At 41.1% G+C, this 24,262-nt stretch overlaps 2 protein-coding genes and 1 long non-coding RNA gene across 5 annotated transcripts in view; 2 read left to right on the top strand and 1 right to left on the bottom strand.

Annotated features, from left to right (window-relative positions):
- LOC308199031 overlaps nt 1-2,307 on the top strand; it is a 177,442-nt gene extending 175,135 nt beyond the window's left edge. Inside the window, exon 2 of the long non-coding RNA XR_013954353.1 lies at nt 224-2,307. This is a non-coding gene — a long non-coding RNA (uncharacterized lncRNA). The remainder of the gene's footprint in view (nt 1-223) is intronic.
- Nucleotides 1,266-13,523, bottom strand: LOC308199006 (ashwin). Of its 2 annotated transcripts, none has more exons than XM_080602367.1 (4): nt 13,348-13,521; nt 11,150-11,316; nt 5,968-6,340; nt 1,266-2,824 (listed from the first exon to the last, which is right to left on the bottom strand). In XM_080602367.1, the coding sequence occupies exons 1-4, from the start codon at nt 13,474-13,476 to the stop codon at nt 2,768-2,770; spliced, it is 726 nt and encodes a 241-aa protein (XP_080458493.1). In that variant the 5' UTR covers nt 13,477-13,521; the 3' UTR covers nt 1,266-2,767. The 2 variants fall into 2 exon arrangements, with proteins under 2 accessions (XP_080458493.1, XP_080458494.1); XM_080602368.1 differs by having other exon boundaries at nt 2,767-5,139; nt 13,348-13,523.
- An 857-nt stretch (nt 13,524-14,380) lies between these two features.
- TGFBRAP1 (transforming growth factor beta receptor associated protein 1) overlaps nt 14,381-24,262 on the top strand; it is a 33,138-nt gene continuing 23,256 nt past the window's right edge. Inside the window, exons 1-3 of one of the 2 annotated variants that reach the window (XM_080602258.1) lie at nt 14,381-14,630; nt 16,770-17,471; nt 23,278-23,472. In XM_080602258.1, the coding sequence (XP_080458384.1) occupies nt 16,787-17,471; nt 23,278-23,472 (880 nt within the window). In that variant the 5' untranslated portion in view covers nt 14,381-14,630; nt 16,770-16,786. Of the gene's footprint in view, nt 14,631-14,723; nt 14,891-16,769; nt 17,472-23,277; nt 23,473-24,262 lie in introns of those variants that run through there. The other variant, XM_080602259.1, reaches the window with a different exon arrangement.

The following is a 24,262-nucleotide window of genomic DNA, read 5'->3' as shown; positions in this document are numbered from 1 at the left end:
CCATGTTATGCAATGCACAAACCCAGTAAACCTTCCCCATGGAATTTGCTTGTATCATGGAAGAGGAGGAAAGTAACACCACTTTTCCAATGGGAATCTTTCTTTACTGTGAGGGTGGTGAGGCGCTGGCACAGGTTGCCCAGAGAAGCTGTGGATGCCCCATCCCTGGAGGTGTTCAAGGCCAGGCTGCATGGGGGCTTTGGGCAGCCTGGTCTGGTGGGAGGTGTCCCTGCCCATGGCAGGCGGGTTAACTGGGTGGGCTTTAAGGTCCCTTCCAACCCGAACCATTCTGTGATTCAGTGATCTTCAAACGTGAAATGCAGAATTAGGAGTGTACTTGCTCTGTGTGTAACTGGGGAAGGTAAGTTTGCTCCTAGTTCATGCCACTATTCTCAAATTCGTCCTTTTTTAGTACCAAGGGTACAGTACTCACAGGTCGTTCCTCTCTCATTACTTCAGCAAACTACATAATTGCATTGGATCACACTTGTTTTACTGTACAGTTGGAAGAACTTGGCTGTCTGATATTTCTGAAGTGCACACCCTGCTAATCTGATCCCACTAGATAATTAAAATCTATCCTGTAGTGACTTCATTCTGTGAATGAAGGCTGCAGTCCATAAAAACATCCATAAAAACCCTCCGACATCCACACCTCCCAAAGCCGGAGAGCGCCCACCTCAGTTAGCCTCCTCTGGGGTTCTGCCAGTCTTCCAGCACACTGCAGCTCTGCTTGTGTACTTTGCTGAGAGAAATACTGCTGCTATCTAAAGGAGCAGCATAGGGTAGTAAGAAGAGCATGGCTTGCACCCTACAATAAAGGTTACAGCAGAAAGTAGAATGGTCCCAGCTTTGGGGAAAGGTAGGTGAAATATGGCAAAGCTGGAAAGCGTATCGGCCTTAAAACAAGACTCCTACCACGCAACAGCAGCATCAGGCTGTCATTCCAGTACAACTCTGCACAGCACTCCTTAACAATACCAACACACACACACTCTTCCAGCAACTGGACCTACAATAAAATAAAACCTCGGCTCTAAACCACTGCCAAGAAGCCACCCACAAAACAGAACTCCTACTGGTTACACTAGTGCAAGGAGCAGCACTTCACACGGTACCAACTGCTGCTAAAACTCCGAAGTAGCCACAGAGCCTTCTACCCTGTAAGTATTTCTTAAGTTCTAGTCACTTGAATTCCACTGAAATATAACTGCATAAAATGGACTGGTCTAATTACATCATAAAAACAAGTCGGAACTACTTGGTTTGCTTTTAATTGAATTTATTTAAATAGGATAAGGCTACTTAAAAGACAACTCTTTACATACAAAATGTACATTACGTTAAAGTTTGCTGTACTCAAGTACAAAAACTGCACAAGTGTTTAGTAAAAGGGAAACAGCACACCATATTTCAAAACACACATTCTTACCATTTTACAGCATTCAAGAAGTGCCTTTTATGTCACAACAGTGAATGGACAACTGTCAGTAATGAATTAAGCTACAATTTTTGGTTTCAATATTAACCAATTAAAAAAATGTAAACAAGCCTTCAGATCACTACTGACAGCTTCTTTTAGTCAGTTAACTAAGTGGATTCAGAAGTAGATTTTTGTTTTTGTTTTACTAAGTCTGGAAGTATTATTGTTTTTTACCATTCATATCTAAAATGGATCAGGCTTCATCCTGAGCCACTGAGATTTAATAAAAAAGTTGCCATCAACTTAACTGGATGCCTGCCTTATAAGGCACTACCAATAATCCAGATGAAACCTCAAGTTTCACAGAAAACCAACATCCACCTTAAATGATCATAAGGGAAGAGAATAAAATATGTATTTCTTACGAGTGCAACTACATACACTAATGCTCTCAAGGTGGTACTTTGTCTTCCTGACCCTTTCCCTCTCCAACTGTTTGTAAGTTGAGAAAGCACTGGTCTGCATTCCACAGGTTTTCCCCATATTTTATGAGCATGATTATAACCAGGAAAACAAGCAAATTTGCTATATCGGCACATTTTTACACTTACATGTGTATAAAATATGCCTGTGCGTATTAGAGAACATGGCACTAATCCATTCACTACTTCCTCTCAAAGATTCGTATCAGACAGCCTAATAACGTACTTCCGTCTGTGCATTTCTTATTTCATAAGTCAATAAGAGAAACTTCAATTTGAAGTAATGCTGTTAAATAGTTCATCTCTTATTACCAACTTAACCTGCCCCGTAAATTCTACACTCGTGTTCTGTGCAACAAAAAAGAAAAAAAAAAGTGCCTCAGAATAACTTATCAGCAGAAAGGTCAGTTTTCTCATCTAAATTAGTCATCTTTTTAGAGCCAAGTAGGCTCCTGGGATCACTCTGAATATCAATAACTATTTTAGCTATTTAACCAGAAGTGGAACAGAACTGAATCTTACTGAAAACAAATCAAGAATACTTATGCATGTGATTCGTAAGGACACACAGGAGATGAACTATAATAGTCTTGTAAACTAAAAGTGGAGGGTTTAGTGTAACATAATATTACCACCTTTTAAAGAGGGAATAAACTGCTTGGTGTACAATAGTAGACGCTCTTAAGGTGACTGGTGATAATGACTCCAGATTTACAACAGGGAACCTTTAAACTTGTTAAAACTTCACAGCAATCTGAATCCCTGTAAGGTTTAAAAAGAAGAGTACCTAAACTGTTCAAATATGACTTATCTGTTTGAAAACATGGAAGTAACATATATGTTTTGAGCACCGCTAGCTACTTCATGGCCATGTAACATGCTGGATTTTCTTTTTTGCTTCCGTAGGCTTTAGGTCATTCTGCAACAGAAGAAAATACACAAGTATTTTTAGATATATTGCACCAAGTTGATATTAGTAATTAATTTGAAATGTTCAAACCTAGTGCTAACTATTGCTGTACTCAGCTACTATGCAGCTTTCTATTGCCATCTTGTGGAGAAAGTTGAATATCACAGAGACAGAGAATAAGGAAATAAAGCCTGTGAATTTAACTACATGCAAATCACATGCATCTTTTGCTTTTCCTTAATCCTTAAATGAGTTAGACAAAAGTATAACACATTACACATAACATATTACACATTAAAGCTTCAAAACACACTTTTTAAGTTATTTCAAATTGTCTTCTTAAAATACTTTCTACAACAGGGTTGTGTAAAGAAAACAGTCAACAGAACCAGAAAATCAATTCACTGTTGTCAAACAGAAAATGTCAGTAAAAAAGGAAAAGTAGGTCTCCCTTTGTAATGACCTATATAAAAATGTAAAATAACTGCTGAAGCCTCAGATAAACTCATTTTTCAATCCCTGCTCCTCCCCTCTAAGAAGCCAGAAAACATTAAGCAAGCCTAAAGAAAAGCAATGGGAGATTGAAGTGGTAAAATAAATACGTTTCTTCATCTAAAATAAGGAAAAAATCTGAGAAATTAGGGCTTTAATAGTTCACACATAGTAAATATAGGTACGTGACTCTTCCAGAACATTTTGAACACGCTAGTTTTGGCATGATCTGGAGATCTCTCTTCTCCTTCAGAGCTGAAGAGTTAGCTTACAGCAATCCTGTGGGCCTCAACCACTGAGAGGTTGTAGCAAATTAATCAGAAGGATAATTCTGTGCTATTCTGCATGAGAATTTCAGTTTTTCTTGGAAGTCAAAACCCAACCACTTTCTTGAAAAGGCAATCGTCATTACTATCACTATACTATAAATACACCAGGCTTCATAGGCTACAGGCATTGGGACGGGTTGCCCAGGGAGGTGGTGGAGTCACTGTCCCTGGGGGTGTTCAAGGAGAGGTTGGACGAGGTGCTTAGGGACATGGTTTAGTGGGTGACATTGGTGGTAGGGGGGTGGTTGGACCAGATGATCTTGGAGGGCTCTTCCAACCTTAATGATTCTATGACTCTATGATTCAACCATCAACCAAGTGTACTGCTTCCTCCTGTCTGTATTACTATTCAATACCACGTTCTGTAATTTCAGACAGTACAGCAAAAGCCATTAGGCCATACTTGCCTAACTTCAAACTTTTTTGACCCACATTAACCAAGGCATATGACTGAACCTACCTGTACTAAACTGGACAACAAACTGTGGCTAAGACAGAAAGTCAAGTATCAGAAGCCGTGGCTTCCAAGTGTCAGTAATATAGTGACACTTAAGTGTTCATCATTATGTCTATGAAACATTCAAGTAAAACAGAAAAAAGATGTGAGGTGTATACCAAGCAAGTTTCAAAAGCTCTGTAGGTTCAGATCTGACCAACAGAGAAGTTCTAAATTATAAAATAAGTTAGTGATATTGGTAGTAGGAAACACCTCTCCAGCATAAAATTGATTCAGTGCCACAGCTATATTGCTTGTAAAAGTTGTTAAAACGGTCTTTCAGACCAGTGATACGTTTAGACGCTTGTGTTTAACAGAACTTATATGGAACCTACCAAACTATGGAGTAAGGATATTATCTGCAATCCTTCATGTAAGAATTACAAAGAAAAAAAAAGAGAAGGGAAAAGCAAAGAAAGAAAAACAGCAAAGGGAGGAAAAAAATGAAAGGAAGAAAAAAGGATGAACAAAAAAATTACATGAGGCAATACTGAGGAAACAGAAATAAGGTGTGGAGTCCTGAGAGAACTTCAGTCAATGTAACAGTGTAACTGCATGCTGCGTTTCTAAAGCTCCCTCTGCAGTTCATTCACGATCATATACCTCTATTCCTCCATTGAAGCCTGGACTTGTTCCAAGTATTCCTGTCTTTCAGTGGAAATGTAAAAGAGCCCCTGCATTTATTTAATACATTTGTATTATGAAAGAATACAACACTAATGTAAGAGTTATCCCTACCTTGCAGCTGGCCCATTACTGGGCTCTGCTCCTTGCTCAATGGCAAGCACTTAAGACTAACCGCACCTTCACCAACATTCAGAACTACTACTGCATCTTTCTCCTCAACTTGCAGCTGTGTTCAGCACCATTACTTCCACTTTCAAAGGTCCGCCCTTCTGAAGCCACATATCCTTAGTTCTTCTCTCATCTCTTCAGCTTATCAGTCTCCTTCTGCCTTATCCATAACATAGATCTCTTCTCTACCTAGAATTCGTTTGCAGCTGAATCTAACGTACAGACAAGAGGTCACTATTTAGCGTTATGATTAACAACTCAGTGATCAGTTTTCTACTTGAGAACAGCACCCTTCTGTTCAAGATCTCAGCACAACCTCCTCATCATCTTATAGAAACCCAGGTACCTGAGCAAGATCAGCATGGCTCAAAATGAGCACTCGGCCTTTGTCCTCTCACTCCAGCTAGCATGGTTTGTTGTTGTTCTCATTCAGACCCACAATCTAGGCAGCTCTCCAGATTTTCTCATCCAATTCCTACCTCTAGCTTGCCAATTCCTATGTGAGATTTAAAACAGATGGCCTTCTTCCTTTAAGGACACATGCTACAGCTTGCAGCATCTCACTTCAGTTCCTTCAACATCTCCTCCTTCACTTTGACAAATGAAAGCTTGTCTTAATCATTCAAGTGTGATTGTTACAAATGTTATCATTCCGCTTTTTTCTTCCCTACTACAAAACAGACCAGGCTGCTCTTGTTCTATAATACCTGTCCTCTCTCTCAGACCTACAAGTAGGGTTATTTTTGTTTGCTTTGGTTGATTCTGCTACCAGCACCACCTTACATATTACCTACTTACTCATTTTACAATTACATGCTTGTTTTCTACAGAGCTGCCTCTAACACAGAAACTTCCCACAAACAAATATAAAGTACTGCTTTTTTTTCTTTCCTCCTAGACTTTCCCAAACCAGCTACTCCCTGTTTCTAAATGCTGTACTATTACTCCAACATAAAATAATCCTGGAGATTCTTACCAGGGTCTACCTTTGGCTCTTTCGAGTTTCAATAAAAATAAACTGTGAAACAAGACATACATACCGGCAACTCAGAGTCTTCTTTTGGAACAGATCTCTTTAACTTCACAACAGTAGTTCCTGCTACTGGAGTCAAAGGGTACGCCTTCAGACTAGCCAATACACTGCTATTAGTCTTTGAAATATTGTTCTGCTTAGCCTCACTATTCCTCACTTCCAGCTTAGCGTCCTCTGATAAACTGGAGGCTGAAATGTATGATGAGGCATTTGAAGAAGCTGATAATCTCCTAACAGTATTGGTGGTGCTTCCAGCTGGGGGAGGTTTTAGGCGATCAGTAGCTCCATTCTCTGTCTTCTTCACTTTTATGCTTGTGCTGGTTGAACTGCCATCAAATACAATCAAAGGCCGTTTCCTCAATCCTTCCACCGCTGTAACACTGAAAATACAAATTGTAAAACGATCAGAAACACAAGCCAGATGACACAAAAATACCATATCCAAGACATGAGCAGCAAAAATGAATTTAATCTTGCCTAAAGTAAAAATACATCCCAAAATACTGACCTTAAACTCTTAGCTGCCCCAAATTTAAGCAACAGGAATTGCTCCCAAAATATGAAGGGGAGAGAGGGGGAAGTATGGGGCACGTAGGAGGTCAACACAGAGGGTTATGTGAGGAACATTCTAAGATTGTACACTTATACCACTGTAGTTCTTCCTCAATAGCAAAAGACATAATAGTTGTTAATTATTTCAAAAGTATTTGAGAAAGCATGAGCCACCTTACAAGAACAGGATCTAATATTCCGATGCTTCTAAATCTCCTCAATTCCGTACTTATTCAAAATTGTAGTAAGATATCCTAGAGAAACTGTGAGATAACATTTTTCATAATGAAAATGTTAAGCAAAAAAGAATGCATACTTGTTTTTGAAATAAGCCGTTGAGCAGGAACCCTAAGCAGATTTAATGCCTTTTGAATAGTTTGTGCCTTTGTGTCTAGTCAGAGCTGGCCAATTTAGTAACAACTGATTTATGAAAAAAAGAATACTATCAAGCTAGTATTAAAAGACCAGTATCAGAAAACATCCTGACTGGCAAAAAAAAAAAAAAAATAGAACACAGTTATCATAGCTTACTCTAAATAAATAAAGTTTTAAAAATGTGTTGCTTAAGAATGGCAAAGATAAACTGTGCAGATTTAACAAATAAAAAATCAAACCACCATTAAGTCATATTATTCCTGTTTAGAAATTACATTTTTCAGTACGCACTTACTGTTTAGCCATCTTGCATAAAACGGGAATAGAAGTTGAACTATAGCATTTTCAACAAAGAAATACATTCATTAATTTGACAATACTGATGTTAGATATATCTACAGACTTTAAAAGAAGCCACAAATAGAGATTTCAGTTGTTTGATTTGAAACATTAGATTAGTAGCCGCTGAAAACTTCACACATTAAAATAAGAAATGATACATCTCATGTACAATTTCTGTCAAGACCAGGGACTTCTGGAATGAAAGAAGTAACAGTTTAGGGGCTCACAGAGCACGAGAAAGTTCAGCTCTTCTTCAGATTTGCTTCTACACTACTATCTGTTCACAACAATACACGTCACACAAGCCTCCTCTTTTTCTATTCATCAGGTTCCCAGAACTGATAGACACAGAGACCTTATTTTCATTTGGTACATTTGTCAAGAGATCAGACAGCTCTTTGGGTTACATGTACAGTAACTGTGGTTTCTAGAAGAGCTTCTACAAAACATGACTCACTTCCAAGGAGTGTTCAACCAGACAGTAGATAGGGTTTCACTGAAACAACAGCAGTATTTAACACATCCATTACATTAAGGAGTACAATTTCACTTGAAAAGCCTAAAAAGCTGATACATGCCTCAAAAATAAAGCATGATACTCTTTGCTCACTTTGGCTTCGTCTAATAATTATTTAACACTCTGGAAAAAAACAACAACAACAAAAAATATTCCCCAGCAGCCTTTCTGGAAAGCTAGTTTACAAATTATGTGAAAGAAGGGATTTTAAACCTTTTTCAGTCACCTTCCTTAATTTAAAGTGTTTTTTCTAATTTTTTTTTTTTAATTTAAGCTTTAAGATTAGTAATTCAAGAACTAACTACGATTCTACCTGGATTGTTATCTATGCTAAACTGAATTTTAGAGTTGTAGCACTTGTACAGGTTTCCACATGCTACAATACAGGTAACACTCCCAGAGAAACACTTTGGACAAGTTCCAAAATAAAACTGGACACCGTACCATCAAGAATTGTCACAACATCTAATTTTTAGATAGGTGGCTTACAGAAGACCACAGAACCTGAGGTGTGACATTCATTTTCTTTACACGAAGTAGAGAAAGCTTAAAAGCCGCAGAGCAGGACTCACATTAGCCAGCATTCTTCTGAGGGAGGATATTGAAGCTCGCTAACAGCTGAAAAGAAACATTTTGAGATCGTGTTCCTCTCCACAAGACACTCTGTGAAACCTAAATTTTAATGCACATCTCCTGAATTCCAGGGAAGTGCTCAAACCACACTATAAACTGGGCTGAATGGTGGGCATGCTCTAATCCTGATGTTTATTATGTACTGTATGGTGAAGAACTCAAGGTTTGCTAGAGGAACCAACAACTCTACACAAGCAAGCAGGGTTTCTGCTCTTTCACATGATTATTCAGTTCACTCATGCAGTCAGGATGGCTTCTGGAGCACGTCCCAACCATAAGGACAGTTGAACAAAAAAGGTTCCTTGTCTAGCCTAGCCCGGTACTTAATGTAACACCCTAAAACCAGTGAGAAGTGTAGGTTTAAGGTCCTGACTCCTGATTACCCTGCTACCAAAACAGGCAGGTGATCACCTCTTCTGCTAATGTTTTAAGAAACTGGTCACGAGTGCTACATTATATGCTGAACTCAGTATTTTCAGTGCATTAGCAGTTCTCAGAGGATGCTGAAGTGGCCTGTCAAGTGACTTAAAATTATCAAGTGAAAAAATTATCAGCTCTACCAAGGCCACATCCACAGAGCTCCCAGAGAATGAGTTTGTGGATGAGATTCTTCAGACTCCATAGCACTTCAGAAACTACACATACATTTTGAGATTCAAACCATCCTCCTCCTTCCAGAAGTCAAGATGATCTTACAAATGTTTCTACAAAATAACTGTTAATTAAAATGTTTGAAGTTGGATACAGTACATTTGTTCTTATGATTGTCTGCACACTCAAAATTCAGAAACAAGATGTTCAGCTATCACCTATGACCTCAGATATTTCATTGTATTATTGAGGTATAACATGACGCTGCAACTCAGCTGATACACAGCAAATCTTTTAGGACATGCCAGCAATCACCAGCAGTACAACTAAACACAGTACTCAACACTGAGTTTTAAATTTCAATTGAAGTTACTAATGTGTTTTTACCTCCTACCTGCAGCTATTAGAGGTATGCAACTACACACCGAGCTCTGCTGATCGTCTCCAAGCCCCACAGTACTGCGAGCACACTTTGGAAAACAGAGCCTTTCCACAGTGGAATGCAGCAGACAGCTCCTGTTATTCAAATGATCAATCAGCTTATCTGACTTTGAGTAAGTAATTTACTTTTAGGTCAGTTTACCTCTGACTTGCACATAATTTACAGCCTCATAATGGCCAGGGGTTTTGTTTTTAAAAACAAGAACGCCAAGGTCTACTTCCTTCTCTTCACAACGGCATGACACCAACTCTCCTGAAGCTGACAACACAGCTACGAGGAAAAACATACCGTTTTAACATCCAAAAAGATGACCAAACTTCCATGATTCTTCCCATGACCATACTGTAACTGAAGCTTTCTCTGTGCAACTTTTACTTACTGAATGTGCTGAAATTCCATTACCTGCTCCCAGTTCTCTGGTGTCAGTAGTGCTAGCAAGAAAAGATTAACTATTCTAGATAGCTCTTTGCCAGCATAGTTGTCAAGTATGAAGATCTAATTCTAGCAAAAAATAGTGACTGCTAGAAAACCTTAAAATTGTCTAACACCAGAGCAAAAACTAAGCCTGGCATGCTAGATGCTAAATGCTAAGAGCAATTGCTAAAGAAAAGCAGACTGGTAGATTAAACATATTTACTTTTACTGACCATTTCCCTAGTAAAAATAGGTTTGACCCTTACTGAGTTTTAGTGTACCAAAATAACAGCTCCTACACTTACTCTACATATGATATAAGGATGAAGCCATTCTCCCATCTAAAAATTAACACAGCTGCCTTCTCTCAAAAACATCCTCCCCGCTATCTTTAGTTCTCTGATAAAAAATTCTTTTGCACCTACTTCAGCACATCAACAGTGTCTTATTATTTGAACAGTAACCTCGTGCTTTTATCTTCAAGTCACAAACAGACCTACCTACAAACAGACCCTTTAAGCAAAAAAAGACATAACAAGACAAGTCAGTATTCTAGACACTGCTTAAAAAAATAAAAAATCACTTGCCAGAATTTGTTTAGCTCTTCCTTGCTAGAAACCTCAGTAAGGCTGAAACAGACTTATGAAATTAGCAAGCTGTAATAGTGCAAAAAACATGAGAATTTCTGTCTACCTTTCCTTTAGCATTTACTGATGGAGCTAAATCAGACTTGCCACTCATGCACATCAAAGTTAAAGTCTTGGGCAGGGAGGAGGTTTGGGGAAGAAAACATAAATAAACTTCCGAAGAAGATTTTGCTTTCTGATCAAATCCAAACGTAAAGGTTTTGAACACAAGGCAGAACACTTTCAGAAAGGAGGCATTAGTTTTGAACTGGACACACAAAACTGCTGCAGCATACATTCCTGACTCAGCACATCAACCCTGTTCAGTGAGCAAGCATAGTTCAACATGCTGCTGGTATTTGTCTTAAACACTGTAAACATGATTATTAATATTTAACAATTATTAGGTGAAACTAATAACAATTTTTTTTCTTCATACATAATTTTGAAACAGCAATAAAAAAACAAGTACTATAAACTAGATACCACTAATAACATTTAGATTACAAAAAAAGATCATACTTTTTTCCCTGCAATCGGAGTAGGAGAATCCAACACTTATGACACAGATGATGACAACATTCTTGGTAAACTGTAACAACGTTCAAAACTTGTACAAGTTTTAGTAGTCAGACAAGACCAAATTAACTGCATTTTCCTAAGCTCTCCAGATCTATCCCGTTGAAAGCAAAATTACCTTTTATTTTCACTTTTCAGTTCATTTTGCTGTCTTTTCTTTTCCATCATTTTCCCCCATCTACTTTTGGGTAAGTCACGCTGAGGCAACGGAATGGCATGTTGAATGTAGAGATCAGTGAGGCCGTCTTTGTCCATCTTTACATCATTTTTGACTAGGATATTCTTCTGTGGGGGACAGAAGAAAAAAAAGTTATTATTATGAGAAATTCAGAGCGCAAACAGTGGGAAAATTTCATTTTTCAAAAGCCATTCTGAAGTAGTGAATTGGGCATAAATGCCAGTGTGTCAGTGGAGGGGGCTGCAGGGGTGACCCCTGTGGGAGGCAAGGAAATGCCCTGTGCCAGTGACAGCTGATAACTCTGAAAACAACCCACTGCACACCAAAGCTTCAACCAAGCGGAGGAGGACATGGCGTCGCTGCTGAAATACCTTTAACAAAGGGCAGAAGCCACTAGGGGCAGGAGACACCAAAGGACGCAGAGGAGAAGGCACATGAGGAGCTCTGTGAAGAAATGCTCTCCTTCCTCGTGCAAGGAACTGAGAGGGAATGACAGCGATCCACACTGGAAACAAGAGAAGTTGAGGCCAGGAAGGGATGAGAAGAGACATTTCCCTATGTGTTTAATGGTTTCTTTCTGCCATTTCTTACTTCTTACGCATCTTCTTCCTCTGTTCCTTGATTCTTACTCATTTTCTTCTGCTCCAGCATGGGTTTCTCCATGGACCACAGTCTCCATGAGGCCTTCCCTGCTCCAGCAAGAGCCCTCCACAGGCTGGAGCCCATCACCAGCCACGCCCCCAAAACCATCAATTTTTCATGAGTCCCGTTTCCCCATTCTCCTCACATCTGCTCATCTGTCTACTCCTGCACGGCCTCTCTGTGCCTCCTGCCTCTTGCTGCTGCCACTCTTTGTAAAGCAGATTTGAGCAGTACCACGTGTTCCTCTGATTGGCTGAAGTTTTGGTGTGCGATGGGCTGTTTTCATCACTGTCAGACAGTTGAACCTTGCTGTGACCAGCACAGGGCAGTTCCTCACCTTTGCCCACACAGATAACCCCCGCAGTCCACTGCTATGCAAATCCTGCAATTTTTTTCCCAATAAAAATAGCTACACAACAGAATTAAGTTATGATAGAGCCACTGCTGTTAACCGAGGTTTTCATGCACTCTTTAACACGCCTCCCTGAATCCAACTACAAAGTCAGAGCTCTCTTTCATACTTCCAAAAACCAGGCAATTAGAACATAACGCAGTTCAAACTCCCAGATGTGGAGCTCTGCTTCTGCACCAGTTCCCAACATGTAAGCTGCTAAGAGAGACTTCTTGTCACTGTCAGTTATAAGAGCACGCAAGTTTTCTTTCTGATCATACACACCGTTGTGAAAACAAATTTTGGTACCTTCGATCAAATTTATTAAGAGAAAAAAACGGTAACGTCATGCAAACACAGGTCACTGAAAACAGGTCAAGTGTCTGCTGCTATTGGTTTTGACAATGCTTTATAACTTCTGATATGGGCTCAAAACCTGTACACTATTGTGCACATAAACTATGTGAACAAGAGCACACAAAGTTGAGCAAGCTCCTGTAGAAGCCTTAAATGATTGTTTCATTCACCTAATTTTGCAGATCAGGCAGCAGCAAGTACTCCACATCAACTGAAGCTTCAAAATCGGCTATAAGTCACTTTCAAACTCAGATTTTTCAATAACACACAGTTAAACGCTATCTCTGCTGATCGTGTAGGATGTGTTGCCTTTAGCTCACCGAGCACGCATGCACCAGCCTTAACAGAGAAGAGATCGACTTTCCACGGGTAACTTTACTGTATATAAATGCTGCCTCACGGACATGCAAAGTTGGATAAATTATTCTTTAGCAACCACTGCAGCAGGGTTCAGACGCGGCCCCTAGGAAAACAAGGGGGGCAGCTCTCAGGCTGCACGCCTCTTTTAAATGAGCATCCGAATCATAGCATTCCTTTATTTATTATTATTTCCTAATTATTTCTTCCCCGAGTGCTTCTGGTGCACCCGCGCAGGGCTGCACAAAGACCGGCGAGCAGAGAGGGCCTGGGAGAAAACCTCCCGCACGGCGACCGCTGGGGCCCCGCGGCCGACCTCCCCCCCCCGGCCCCGGGCAGGGCCGTGCCCCTCTGCGGAGCCGCCCCGGTGCCGGGCGAGGCGCGGTCGCACCTGCTCGAGGGTGAGCAGCAGGAACTCCTCCGAGAGCAGCTCCGGGTGCAGCAGCAGCTCCGAGTCCGAGCGCCCCAGCGGCCGCTCCGCCGCGACACCGCCCGCCCGGCCCCGCCGCTGCGCCGCCATCTTGTGCCGCCGGCACGGCTTCCGGCCGCTGAGGGGCCGCCGGGCGAGGGGGCGGGGCCTGGAGGCGGAACTGACGTCAGAGCGCGGAGTCTGGGCGGGGGGACAGGGGAAGGGGAGGGGAGGGGAGGGGAGGGGAGGGGAGGGGAGGATCACTGTGATGTGGTGCTGGTCAGTAAGCAGAGGAAACCCATTTTGTTATAACTTTCTCAGTATACAGAAGGAGGAAGTGAAATAAGTGCCTTCTGCTTTGAGTTAGCGAACTGCCTGTCCATTTAGAAACAGGACAGGGAGTTGCAAATAACGATGTAAGTTAACTACGTTGCCCTTGTGACGTAAAATGTGATTTCAAGTATTTAATGCGTTTTACAGAACTAAGAGGCAACAAGCTATGTGACACACCTGCACGTAGAACAAGCCATACATATAACTACTTAGCACATATATACTATAGATACGTAGAGCTCTTAAGATAGATCTATTATTATGAATTCAAATTTGGAATATTAAAGATCATTTAACTGTACAAGCCAGCAGTGTAATGTTTATTTATGTTCACAGAACCACAGAATGGTTTGGGTTGGAAGGGACCTTAAAGCCCACCCAGTTCCAACCCCCTGCCATGGGCAGGGACACCTCCCACCAGACCAGGCTGCCCAAAGCCCCATCCAGCCTGGCCTTGAACACCTCCAGGGATGGGGCACCCACAGCTTCTCTGGGCAGCCTGTGCCATCCCCCCACACAGCGCCCCCCCCGGCTGTTTCCTGCTGGCTCACGCCACCCATTCCCCCGCGTCCTCCCCTTCCCCTCCTCCCACACCCCCCACCCCCCACCGCCGCTATTTCTTTATTCCGTTTAGCCTTGTACGCCAGCACAGCACCTGACAGGACCGCCCCCCGCCCCGCGCCCCGTCAGCGCCCAACGGCCGCCCTCCCGCCCCCTCACGTGACGCACCCCTCCCCGATGGGCGGGGCCCGCCCGCGCGCCCCACGTGACGGGAAGGCGCCGGGGCCGGGCGGGGCGGGGCGGGGCGCGGTACCGGAAGCTCCGCGCCCGCCCCTCCCCTGCCCGCGGCCGGCGGCGGCGGAGCCCTAGCGAGGCCCGGCCCGGCCCGGCCCGGCCGCGGTTCCTGGAGCGGCGGCGCCCGGCGCTCGCAGGTGGGGGGGGGAAGCCGCCCGGGGCCCGGTGTGGCTGCGGGTGGGGGAGTAACACCCGGCGGACCGGGGGTCTGCGCCACCGGCGGCCGGGCCGGCTGGCCCCGGGGGTCCTGGGAGCGCTTTTCTCGCCGTGTGGTGACCGGGGGGAGGTTGGTTTATTGGCTGCAGGGCTGGGCCGGGCCGTCAGACCGCCGGTGTGTTCGGGCTTCGTGTCCGGGGAGTCGGGTTTGTCCTTTGTTACCTTAAAACCCTCAAATTAGGTATTAAATAATTCTATGTATTCTTCATTTGCTCTTATTCTGCAAGCTTTTGAAGGCTGCTTGGCCAAGAGCAGGGCTGTGAGGTTCTCCTGACGGCAGGCGTTAGGAGAGGATGTGCCTGCCCTGCCCTGCCCCACGCAGACTTTAAACTCCCAGGCAGGAAAGCCGCCCGTCCTCCCCGGGACGCAGCCCGGCACTTCGTGCTGCACACGCTCTCCGAAAAGCAAACGACCAAAAGCTGTTTCGGTAGTCAGCCTTTGGGCTGCCCTCTTTGGCTTAACGTCTTGTGTTTTGGAGGGCAGCGTGGCTGTGTTGCTCAGAGACCTTCGTTATCATCTTACCTTGGGGTATTTCTCTGGTGTTTTCGTGTTTTCTTAGCTGAAGGTCAGAGGACAAGCTTAAACCCTAGATGAGGCTGCAGTTTGAAACAGTCAGGGAATCCAAATCTAAAATCCTTTTTGACTTCTGGAAAAACTAGGAAATGCTTGGCTTAAAAGATCACTGTTGATTACATTACATTCTAATGTAATCCATTTCTGGATATATTCTTACTTTGGTCTGATTTCAGTTACTGGTAACTCATGAATTGTAGTTTACCTTTGCTTATTCATTTTTGGAAATTTTTGCTGTGGTTTTCAATATTACCTTATAAAAGCAAAACTTTGCTTTTAGATGTAGTGGTTTGAAACAGAATTCATTTTTATTATTTGTGTTTAATTTCAGGGTGATTACAGGAGCATTTTGGTCCACAGAATTCTCATTTGATGTTTTATATCTCCACAGTGTAGGAGAATTGTGTGTGTTGTTTCTCAAAGCCAACACTGAATGTCTTGAGTGGATAAGTGGTTGTTATGGAGCAGTCATGACACAGTGAAGGGTGACTAATTTAGGTCAGCAGCTCTTCGTCTATTCTTCGGATCACTCAGCACAGGTGTCTGCCTGTTCCATATAAAAGACAAGTCTGGAGTACAGCAAAATTACATCAACTGGTTTCTAAACACTGATAATCGCTTCTGTGCCTTGGCAGTGCTTGATTGTAAAAGGGAAGGTGTAGTTTGCAGAATGTGAATATTATAAGTGCTGCTTAGCACTTAGAAACAATCTTTTCGGAATGGTTGTGGTAGTAGTGAACAGAAACTCCTCTAATTTCAGTGTTTCTTGAGCTTAATGAGTGCTGTATTGGTCATATTTCCAAGTCAGCTGTTTGACCATGCCTAATACTTGCCAGTACATAGTTTGGTATTCAGTGCTACTCACACATCTCTAAAACTGATGCTTGATGATATTACCCCAAAAAAAACACTTAGGTGATTTTCATGAATTATTTATCAGTAGCTTGAAAGTTAATTTCACTTCTTACTGTTGGAAAGTAAGGAATGGAAAATGTGTTAAATGGAATCTGCCTGTGCTATTTCACTAGAAGAGGTACTAATAGGAGTAAATTTTGTCAAATAGAATGTAAAGCAACATGAGATGTTAACTTGTAGCACTCAAAGCCTTGTAGCTACTCTAGAAGTCTGAGAGCCTGTATCTTTTCACGTAGAGAAGGTGTTTGTAATCCACTAGGAAGAACTGCATGCAGTGCCAAAGTATCAGAGAGCCAGCAATGGGCTTGTTCTATGCGGAAGAAGCATTACTTTCAAAATATCCGGGTGCTACTGTGAATCTACTTCAGAACAGACTTGAAGCGAAAAGTCAGTTTGAGTCAGTTCTGTGGCTACTAACGTGCTCATTCTGGTTCGTGTAATCTGGTTGGAAACAAGAATAGAGCCCGTTGAAAGAAAAAGCAACTGTGAAGTTTTTGTGCTGCTTAATGTTAAATGGCTACCTCTGATATTTGATGGTGGTGATTTGATAACTTTTTTTCTTCTTTACTCAGATCACTGGGAAGACACAATGAGTGTTAAAGCTTTCAAGCTCGTTTCTGCTGTCGAGCGGGAGGTGTTAATGGGAGACAAAAATCACATCAACATCGAATGCATCGAGTGTTGTGGAAAGAACCTCTATATTGGAACCAACGACTGCTTTATCTATCACTTTCTGCTGGATGAAAAGCTATCGACAGCTGGAAAAATATCTTTTGCTGCCACCAAGCAACTGCATAAATACCTGGGCTTCAAGAAGCCAGTGAATGAGTTGAAAGCGGCATCTGCACTCACCAGGCTTCTTGTGCTCTGTGACAACACGATAACACTAGTTAATATGATGAACTTGGAACCTGTCCCCACTGGTGCTAGAATCAAAGGAGCTGTGACGTTCACGTTAAATGAAAACCCTGTGAGTGGGGACCCTTTCTGCGTCGAAGTCTGCATTATCTCGGTCAAGCGACGGACCATTCAGATGTTCATGGTGTTTGAAGACAGAGTCCAGATCGTGAAGGAAGTGTTTACTCCAGAGCAACCCTGTGCCGTGGCTGTAGATGGCTATTACTTGTGTCTTGCACTTACTACACAGTATATCATTTTGAATTATAATACTGGCGTCTCCCAGGATCTATTTCCTTTCAGTAGCGATGAGAAACGGCCAATTGTGAAGAGGATTGGCAGGCAAGAGTTTCTGTTGGCTGGTCCTGGAGGGCTAGGTGAGACTAAGGTTATTCTTCTCTTTTTTGGACTTGAGAAGGAAAACTTAAGTAACTCCTAGTATTTTACAGAATCACGATATTTTTCTTCACAGATCTGTGTTGGAATGTTGTGATACAAAGATAGATGATATATTATTAATACTAAATGTTACTGCTCTCCTGCCTTCTTAATGCGCACAAATGAGGTTATTTGTATTTTAATCCTGCCTGTAGAAAGCCTTATGTCTGTATAGACAGATAACAAGGTAAGTAGTGTCCTGCAGGCCAGGGTAAATAAAACTTTGTTGGTACCAAGTGAAGTTTCAAAGGCTGATAGCCTGTCTGCAGTGACTAGCTGCAGTGAGCTTGAAGAGCCCCGTGTTGCTATGACTTCATTTTAACTTAATGTAGGCAAGCTATTTTTTCCTCAGCTGTTACTCAGAGTTTGTACAAACTCCCTTTCAGACGCTGTAGCAGACTCACAAATAGGTATGTTTTATGCAGCACTAATAAGAAACGTTACGGAACTAAGCTGCATCCCAACTCCTGCAGAAGTAAGCTCTCTTAACTGTAGATCTTGTGACCAGAGACAGTGTTGATACTCTCATTTGCTTATTTTTTTAGTAGTTTTCAGCTCTGCATTACAGAAAATGATTAAGTATTGCAGAAATGAAGTTAGATCATGAGAGATAATACTCTCATCTAATGGATGTTTGTAAGGACTAATGCTGCTGCAATCTGTCTAAATCAACAACATGCTGTAAGTTCAGTAATCTTGAGCTTTTCTGGGGAAAGCTGCGATATCCTGGATGTGACCAAATGCAGAATGCTTTCATGCTGTTTGCTGTACGATCCTACATTTAAGAGGTGCAGTTTATTTGTCTTTCATAACACATTAGGAATAACATGATGCAAAGAGATCTCAAATATTTAGGTCTGTAATTCAGGGATCTGCATGGTTTTTTTAATAAATTCCAAAGGAAATCAAGGATGTGATCAGGTGTTTATATTATTTTCATCTTGTTACCAAATATACATCAACTCAGAGTTTTTCCCTGAAAGTAGTAGGGGTGCATTAGAATATCAGTTTATGCAAATTAAAGATGTTCCAAGATGAACTTGTTTTTTTAGACTGAAGACTTTTCTAAAGCATCTTGGTTACATGCTTTATATTAGAACTGTTTGTTGTTTTGAATGTGGATGTGAATTTGTGGACGTTAACCAGTTTAGTAGTGTAGTGCTGTGAAAGTTAAAATTAATGAATGGATTGTCTGAAGGTATTCCTTTTTGGTGTATTTCTAGGGAGACACGATTCTTACTTTAATCTTTTTTTTTTAGGAATGAAATCAGATTCTGTTGAATTGCTTTGTTTTCATTTTTTAGAAGATTAGATACATTCTCACAAAATAGAAAGCAGAATTATATTTAGTTAGACTTTTGTTTTTATCTGTTGTCCTGGAAGAGAGTTACATGGTAAAGACCTTTATTTATAAAATCCAACATGTTTGTGTAAGTAGATTGTCCTGAGGTTAAAATACCAGGTACGTGATACCTTAAGCACTCTTCTACACTTCTTCTACACAAATCTACACTTCTGTAGTTCTAGATGTGCTGTAAACTTTCTCTTTTCCTGTAATGCAGGCAAAGCCTAACTTGTGCTGTCTTAGACACTTTCCTAAGAGTGCTTGCTACTGATCGTATAGTACTTCCTTGCCAAATTCAGTTTGTGATATTTTTTTAATAATCTGTTTTCCATTCCATCCTCACTGTAGATTTGTTTACTATCGTCCACCTTGCTGTTTTTCCTCAGTAAAATTCTTGGTGTCTTTAGCAATAGTCTCTTTGCAGTTGAGAAGGTGTGTGAACACCTTTATAAAACATCATTGGCATCTTGGCATTTGTGGCAGGCTCTTTCTGTTAAGTGAATGGACTTGAAAAGGCTTGATGTAAATCTTAAATTCTAATTTTGGTTTGCTTTTCTACATCTTATTAATACTCATTCTGTTGGCATTTGGTAGAGCATCTACATTAAATTCAACCTCTTGTTACTGAGGTGGAAATATTCTACGTTAATATATTTGGCTTTATAGTGTTTGAAGTGATGTGTATCTACTAGATTAATTTCCTTTTGTTAAAGACTGGAATTAAGAATGGTGGCAAGCAACTGCTTGAAATGGTAATCATAAGTAAAGCATCTTTGAGTTTCTTGGGCATCTAGCATATCTCCTTTGAAACAAAGGTAAAGAAATCAGAACTGTTCATAGTTGATCGATAGATTTAGCCATTCAGGACTTTGATTCTACCTGCAGTTAGCGTATAGTTCATTCTTTCAAAGGGAGCAGGAACTTAATTTTTGGTGTGTCTTCATTCAGACCAGTAATTAGTTCATTCAGACTTGAAAATCAGAATTGAATTCTCATAGGTATGAATCAAAATTGAATTCTGATAGGTATGAAACTATGCTTACCAAAATTCAGTTTTTCGTTTCATGAGGCTTTTGTTCAATGTTTCTCATCAGATTTCCTGTAGCTTCATTTATTTGATAAGTTTCAACAAACCGTTCTTGTATACTGGTGCAGGGTGCACATTCCTAGCACCAACTGGAGCAACTACTCGTGGAACATTACTGGTCTTGATGCGCTGAGCTCCCAAGGGGAGGATGCAGCTCCCCAAGTCTGAGGCTGCAGAGAGCTGAGACTGGGGCAGCTGGAAATACTGTCCTTGCATTCAGGTGATGCGTGCTTGGTTGGGAATTTGCATTGCCATATAAAGAAGATGTAGGGTATGATCCACAGACAACACAGCATCGGAGAAGACAAAAAGGAAAGTGAATCCTTTTTCGAGGACCCTGCAGATCTGTGAGCCTGACTGAGTTTCAGGAATCCTCAGCTCCTGGGTCCAGTGGGAAAATCTGGAGCAACAAAGGTCGCAGTAGAGAAGGACTAAGTTATGGAACAGTAAATAAAATGGGCAGACAAATCCACAGGACCTGATGGGATGCACCCATGAGTGCTTGAAGGGTGGTGGTCAGTGTCATGAGGGGAGTGCTAACGGGTTACCCGAGATAACAGGTACAAATTAAAATACAGGAAATTCCATGGAAACATAAGAAAATCACCCTCATTTTGATTGTGGTCACACTGTGGAACTAGAAGAGGATGTGGAGTCTGTTCTCAAAGGTACTTAAATCTGTCTGGATGAGGTCTGGAGCAACCTAGTTGAACCTGCTTTAGCTGGGAGATTAAACTGGGTGATATCCAGAGACCCCTTCCAAGTTCAACTATTCCATGGCTTTAATAGGCAAAACACAAATTTTAAGTACTTAACTTTAGTTTATTCCTTTTGCTTTTCCAGCATAAACTCTTACCAGCGGTGTGTGGTTTGAGCAGTTGTGTAGTGCCTGAGTAGCCTACAAACAGACAACTGAGCCTTGTGACTTACAGCAGGCACGTGTGCTAAGCAGAACGATTGATAAAAGGTTGTATGTGTGGGGGGGTCTTCTCACAGTTGATGATACTGCATGAAGCAGGGTGGTCAATGGTAACAAACACGTCCCCTTCCTGTTTGCAACCACTTGTAGTATTCCTCATACTGTCAACTTTGATAACCAAAAGTTCTCATATTAGTTTTTTAAACAAGACTAATGCTGCTTTCCTTATTTCACTTTTTCCAGATATTTTTGCTAAGAAACTTTTTTGTTTGAAAAACGAACAAACAAAAACCCTACGGAGTCTATTGTACAGAGCCCTGAGTAACCTGCTCTGATTTAGTAACCTGATCCTGCTTTGAGCCTGGAGGGTTGGACTGGATGTCCTCCAGAAGAACTTACGTTTTTCTTCGATTCTGTGATTCTACAAACTTCTAGATCTCTTAGTGCTAAAACAGTGTCGTTGCATTTTTGGGTAGCTCTTGTAACCTTTGGATAGCATGTGCATTTTTAATATGAAATTGATCAGTGACTTCATCTTTCATCAATTATATTCCTGTACTTAGCCAGACACCACAGCCTTTTTATAGTTGTAGTGTTTATTGTTATCCTTAGGTGAGAGTTGGAGTAACTGGAAGGCATTAAAAATGGGTAGCACAGTCAGCCTTGTGTAATATTTCACTTCTGATCCACAAGGTTATTGAGATCTATAGAGTAAATTCGGATTGCATATTATGGTATTTCCTGCAAGGTGCTCTGATAAAAAAGCTGAATCATTATAGTGTAAAAGTAAATAACATTGTTTGCTAATAGGTGTGAAATGATGTCTTTGTCTAGCACCCCTACTCAAAGGAAGGGTCTGGTCATTTCAAAGCTGTTCTGAAGGATCCAGAATCTTAATTTTATACCAGAGTGCTGTAACCATGTACAACCACATTTTTTTTTTTTTTTTTTTACTTCCCCTTCAATATGGCCCTCCTACCCAGCTACCCTTACCTCATTATCCGCTGTTTGGAAGAGCTTTTGTAAATTGAATAACATAATCTTTTAATCTCTGTTCTTTAGAGCTCAGACTCATTCTGCCAGCTGTCAAGTGGCTCATTCCTGCTGTAGAACAATTTCCATAGTCACATCTTTTAGTGTAAAAAGTACTGATTTTAGGTGGTATTTGTTCATGTTTAAAACTGGAATCGACATCATGCTTCAGGATGGCTCGCTGTCAGAATTGCTGAACAATGTTTGAAAATTCAGACAGGAATTTTTCTTCGGTTAATGCTAGAAAAGTCTCAGGAAATAGAATCGGGGAATACCAAGTACAAGAAATAGAAAGACACATTGTTCAAAAGCAAGTCAAACTTGGTAGAAGAGAATAGACAGGAAGACAGCGGCAGAGAAAAACACAAATTAACTGAAGATATAGGATTTAATCTTGTTACATTGAAGGCATTGTTGGAACTTGTGGGGAGATGGGGGTCAGCCTCGCAGATAGCTAGCGATAGGACTAGAGGGAATGGCCTCAAGTTGCACCAGGGGAGGTTCAGGTAGGAAATGAGGAGACATTTCTTCTCAGAAAGAGCAGTCAGGCACTGGGACGGGTTGCCCAGGGAGGTGGTGGAGTCACCGTCCCTGGGGGTGTTCAAGGAGAGGTTGGGCCTGGTGCTTAGGGACATGGTTTAGTGGGTGACATTGGTGGTAGGGGGGTGGTTGGACCAGGTGATCCTGGAGGTCTTTTCCAACCTTAATGATTCTGTGATTGTATGATATTTAAGTCTAATCTGTGCTTGGCTTTTGTGAAAATGTTTTATGCATAATCTCAGAATTTTTTTCAAATGATTGATTACACCTTACAGGAAGGAACTTGACTCTCATCCTCTGAAAATTTTGCAGTGGCAAAAGTGATGAAGTAAATAATTGTCTATATATTAAAATCCTCTTCAGACATATGACACGGCAAAGAATAAATATGCCTGTATTGCGGGATAGGTCACGCAGTGCAGGCCTGCAGCTCTTAAGACAATATTGTTTGAATATTGGATCTCACTAAATATCTCACTAAATATTTGTGGTTTTGAATGATTTTGAACATGGCATAATTCTTTAATGTTAGGGTTTTTTTTAAATAACTTGAATAGTTCTTGTTAGGCCTTTTCAGTATTCCTCTCTTTTCATTTCTCATGGTGTTTGCTTCTGTGGGTGAAGGATAAAGAAAAACTTTGAACAGAACAAACCAACAGATGTGTAAGATCCAGGGAGCTATGATGCACTGTCGTTGTGTTATCTGATACTGCATCTGTTCTTTTGGGCATGTTATTTCTATACCCTGGTATCCATGCTGGGAAGGGGAGGGAATAGTCTTTGATTAGTGCAACCCTCAAGCTTTTTTTCTTTTTTTTGTAGGCATGTTTGCGACTGTAGATGGCATCTCACAGCGTGCCCCCGTGCACTGGTCCGAGAACGTGATCGGAGCAGCTTTGTGCTTTCCCTACGTTGTTGCTCTAGATGAAGAGTTCATTACAGTGCACAGCATGCTTGACCAGCAGCAAAAGCAAACCTTACCTTTTAAAGAAGGACACATTCTACAGGACTTTGAAGGTATTCAAAAGGATGCTTTTTTGTATCAGTAATTCTGGAACAGTCACCAATGTGGGCACAGTTACTTCAATTTGTTCTTTTTAAACAAAATATCTAGCAAGCATGTTAACCATTGTAACTTTTCCCTTGCAAATACTTTTGATTAGATTCCTGCAGCCTATGGTAGGAAAATTGTCATCCAAAATTCAACACTTCTAGCAAAATGTATGCTTGTTGAATGTGCTCCAGTTGTCGAGTCCTTTGTCAAATAGGAGTGTGTGGGCCTAGAGCTTTTTCTTACAGTTTATTTTCTTTACTGTATTACACTATTAGCTTTATGTTGTGTGAAGGAACAGTATTAGCTTGATGTTATAAGTGTAATTGTGAGCTACAAATATCAGTCTGCTACTTTTCCTGGCAGTTTTAACATCTTACAATTGTGCTTTTGGACTACTATCTGAAATATCTGTTAGAGGTTCAGAAGTAGGTATTTTATAAAGAATTTTTAAACAGAAATACAAAAATTATGATCTGCTTTTCAGTTAAAGACTATTTAAGTGTGGAATACATTGCATCACTTCTCTTTTTCTTTTTTCTAGGGAAGTTACAAACTCTAGTACTGTGAACTGTGTGTTACTAGTTACCTTTTGAAGTACAGCTTACAATTTCCTAATGTAAGCCTGAGGAAATAAACTGCTAGCTACAAGTCTCTGTTGTCTTGAATCTGGGCAATAGTTTTACAGTGGTGACCTGTGCAACTTTGGCTATCATCTCTTATGATGAGCTGTTCATTTACTTAGAGTGGAACAAA

This window comes from Anser brachyrhynchus, assembly GCF_964034855.1.
Source record: "Anser brachyrhynchus genome assembly, chromosome: 1".
Classification (NCBI taxonomy): domain Eukaryota; kingdom Metazoa; phylum Chordata; class Aves; order Anseriformes; family Anatidae; genus Anser; species Anser brachyrhynchus.
The sequence above is the reverse complement of the archived record's forward strand: the minus strand, read 5'-3'. Positions and strand labels throughout refer to the sequence as shown.

Coding starts and splice junctions, on each gene's coding strand:
- LOC308199006 (XM_080602367.1), bottom strand. CDS start 13,476: ATGGCGGCGCAGCGGCGGGGCCGGGCGGGCGGTGTCGCGGCGGAGCGG. Junction 6,341..11,149: donor CTGAAAAGTGAAAATAAAAG/GTAATTTTGCTT, acceptor TTGTATTTTCAG/TGTTACAGCGGTGGAAGGAT. Junction 2,825..5,967: donor AAGAAGACTCTGAGTTGCCG/GTATGTATGTCT, acceptor CTTCTGTTGCAG/AATGACCTAAAGCCTACGGA.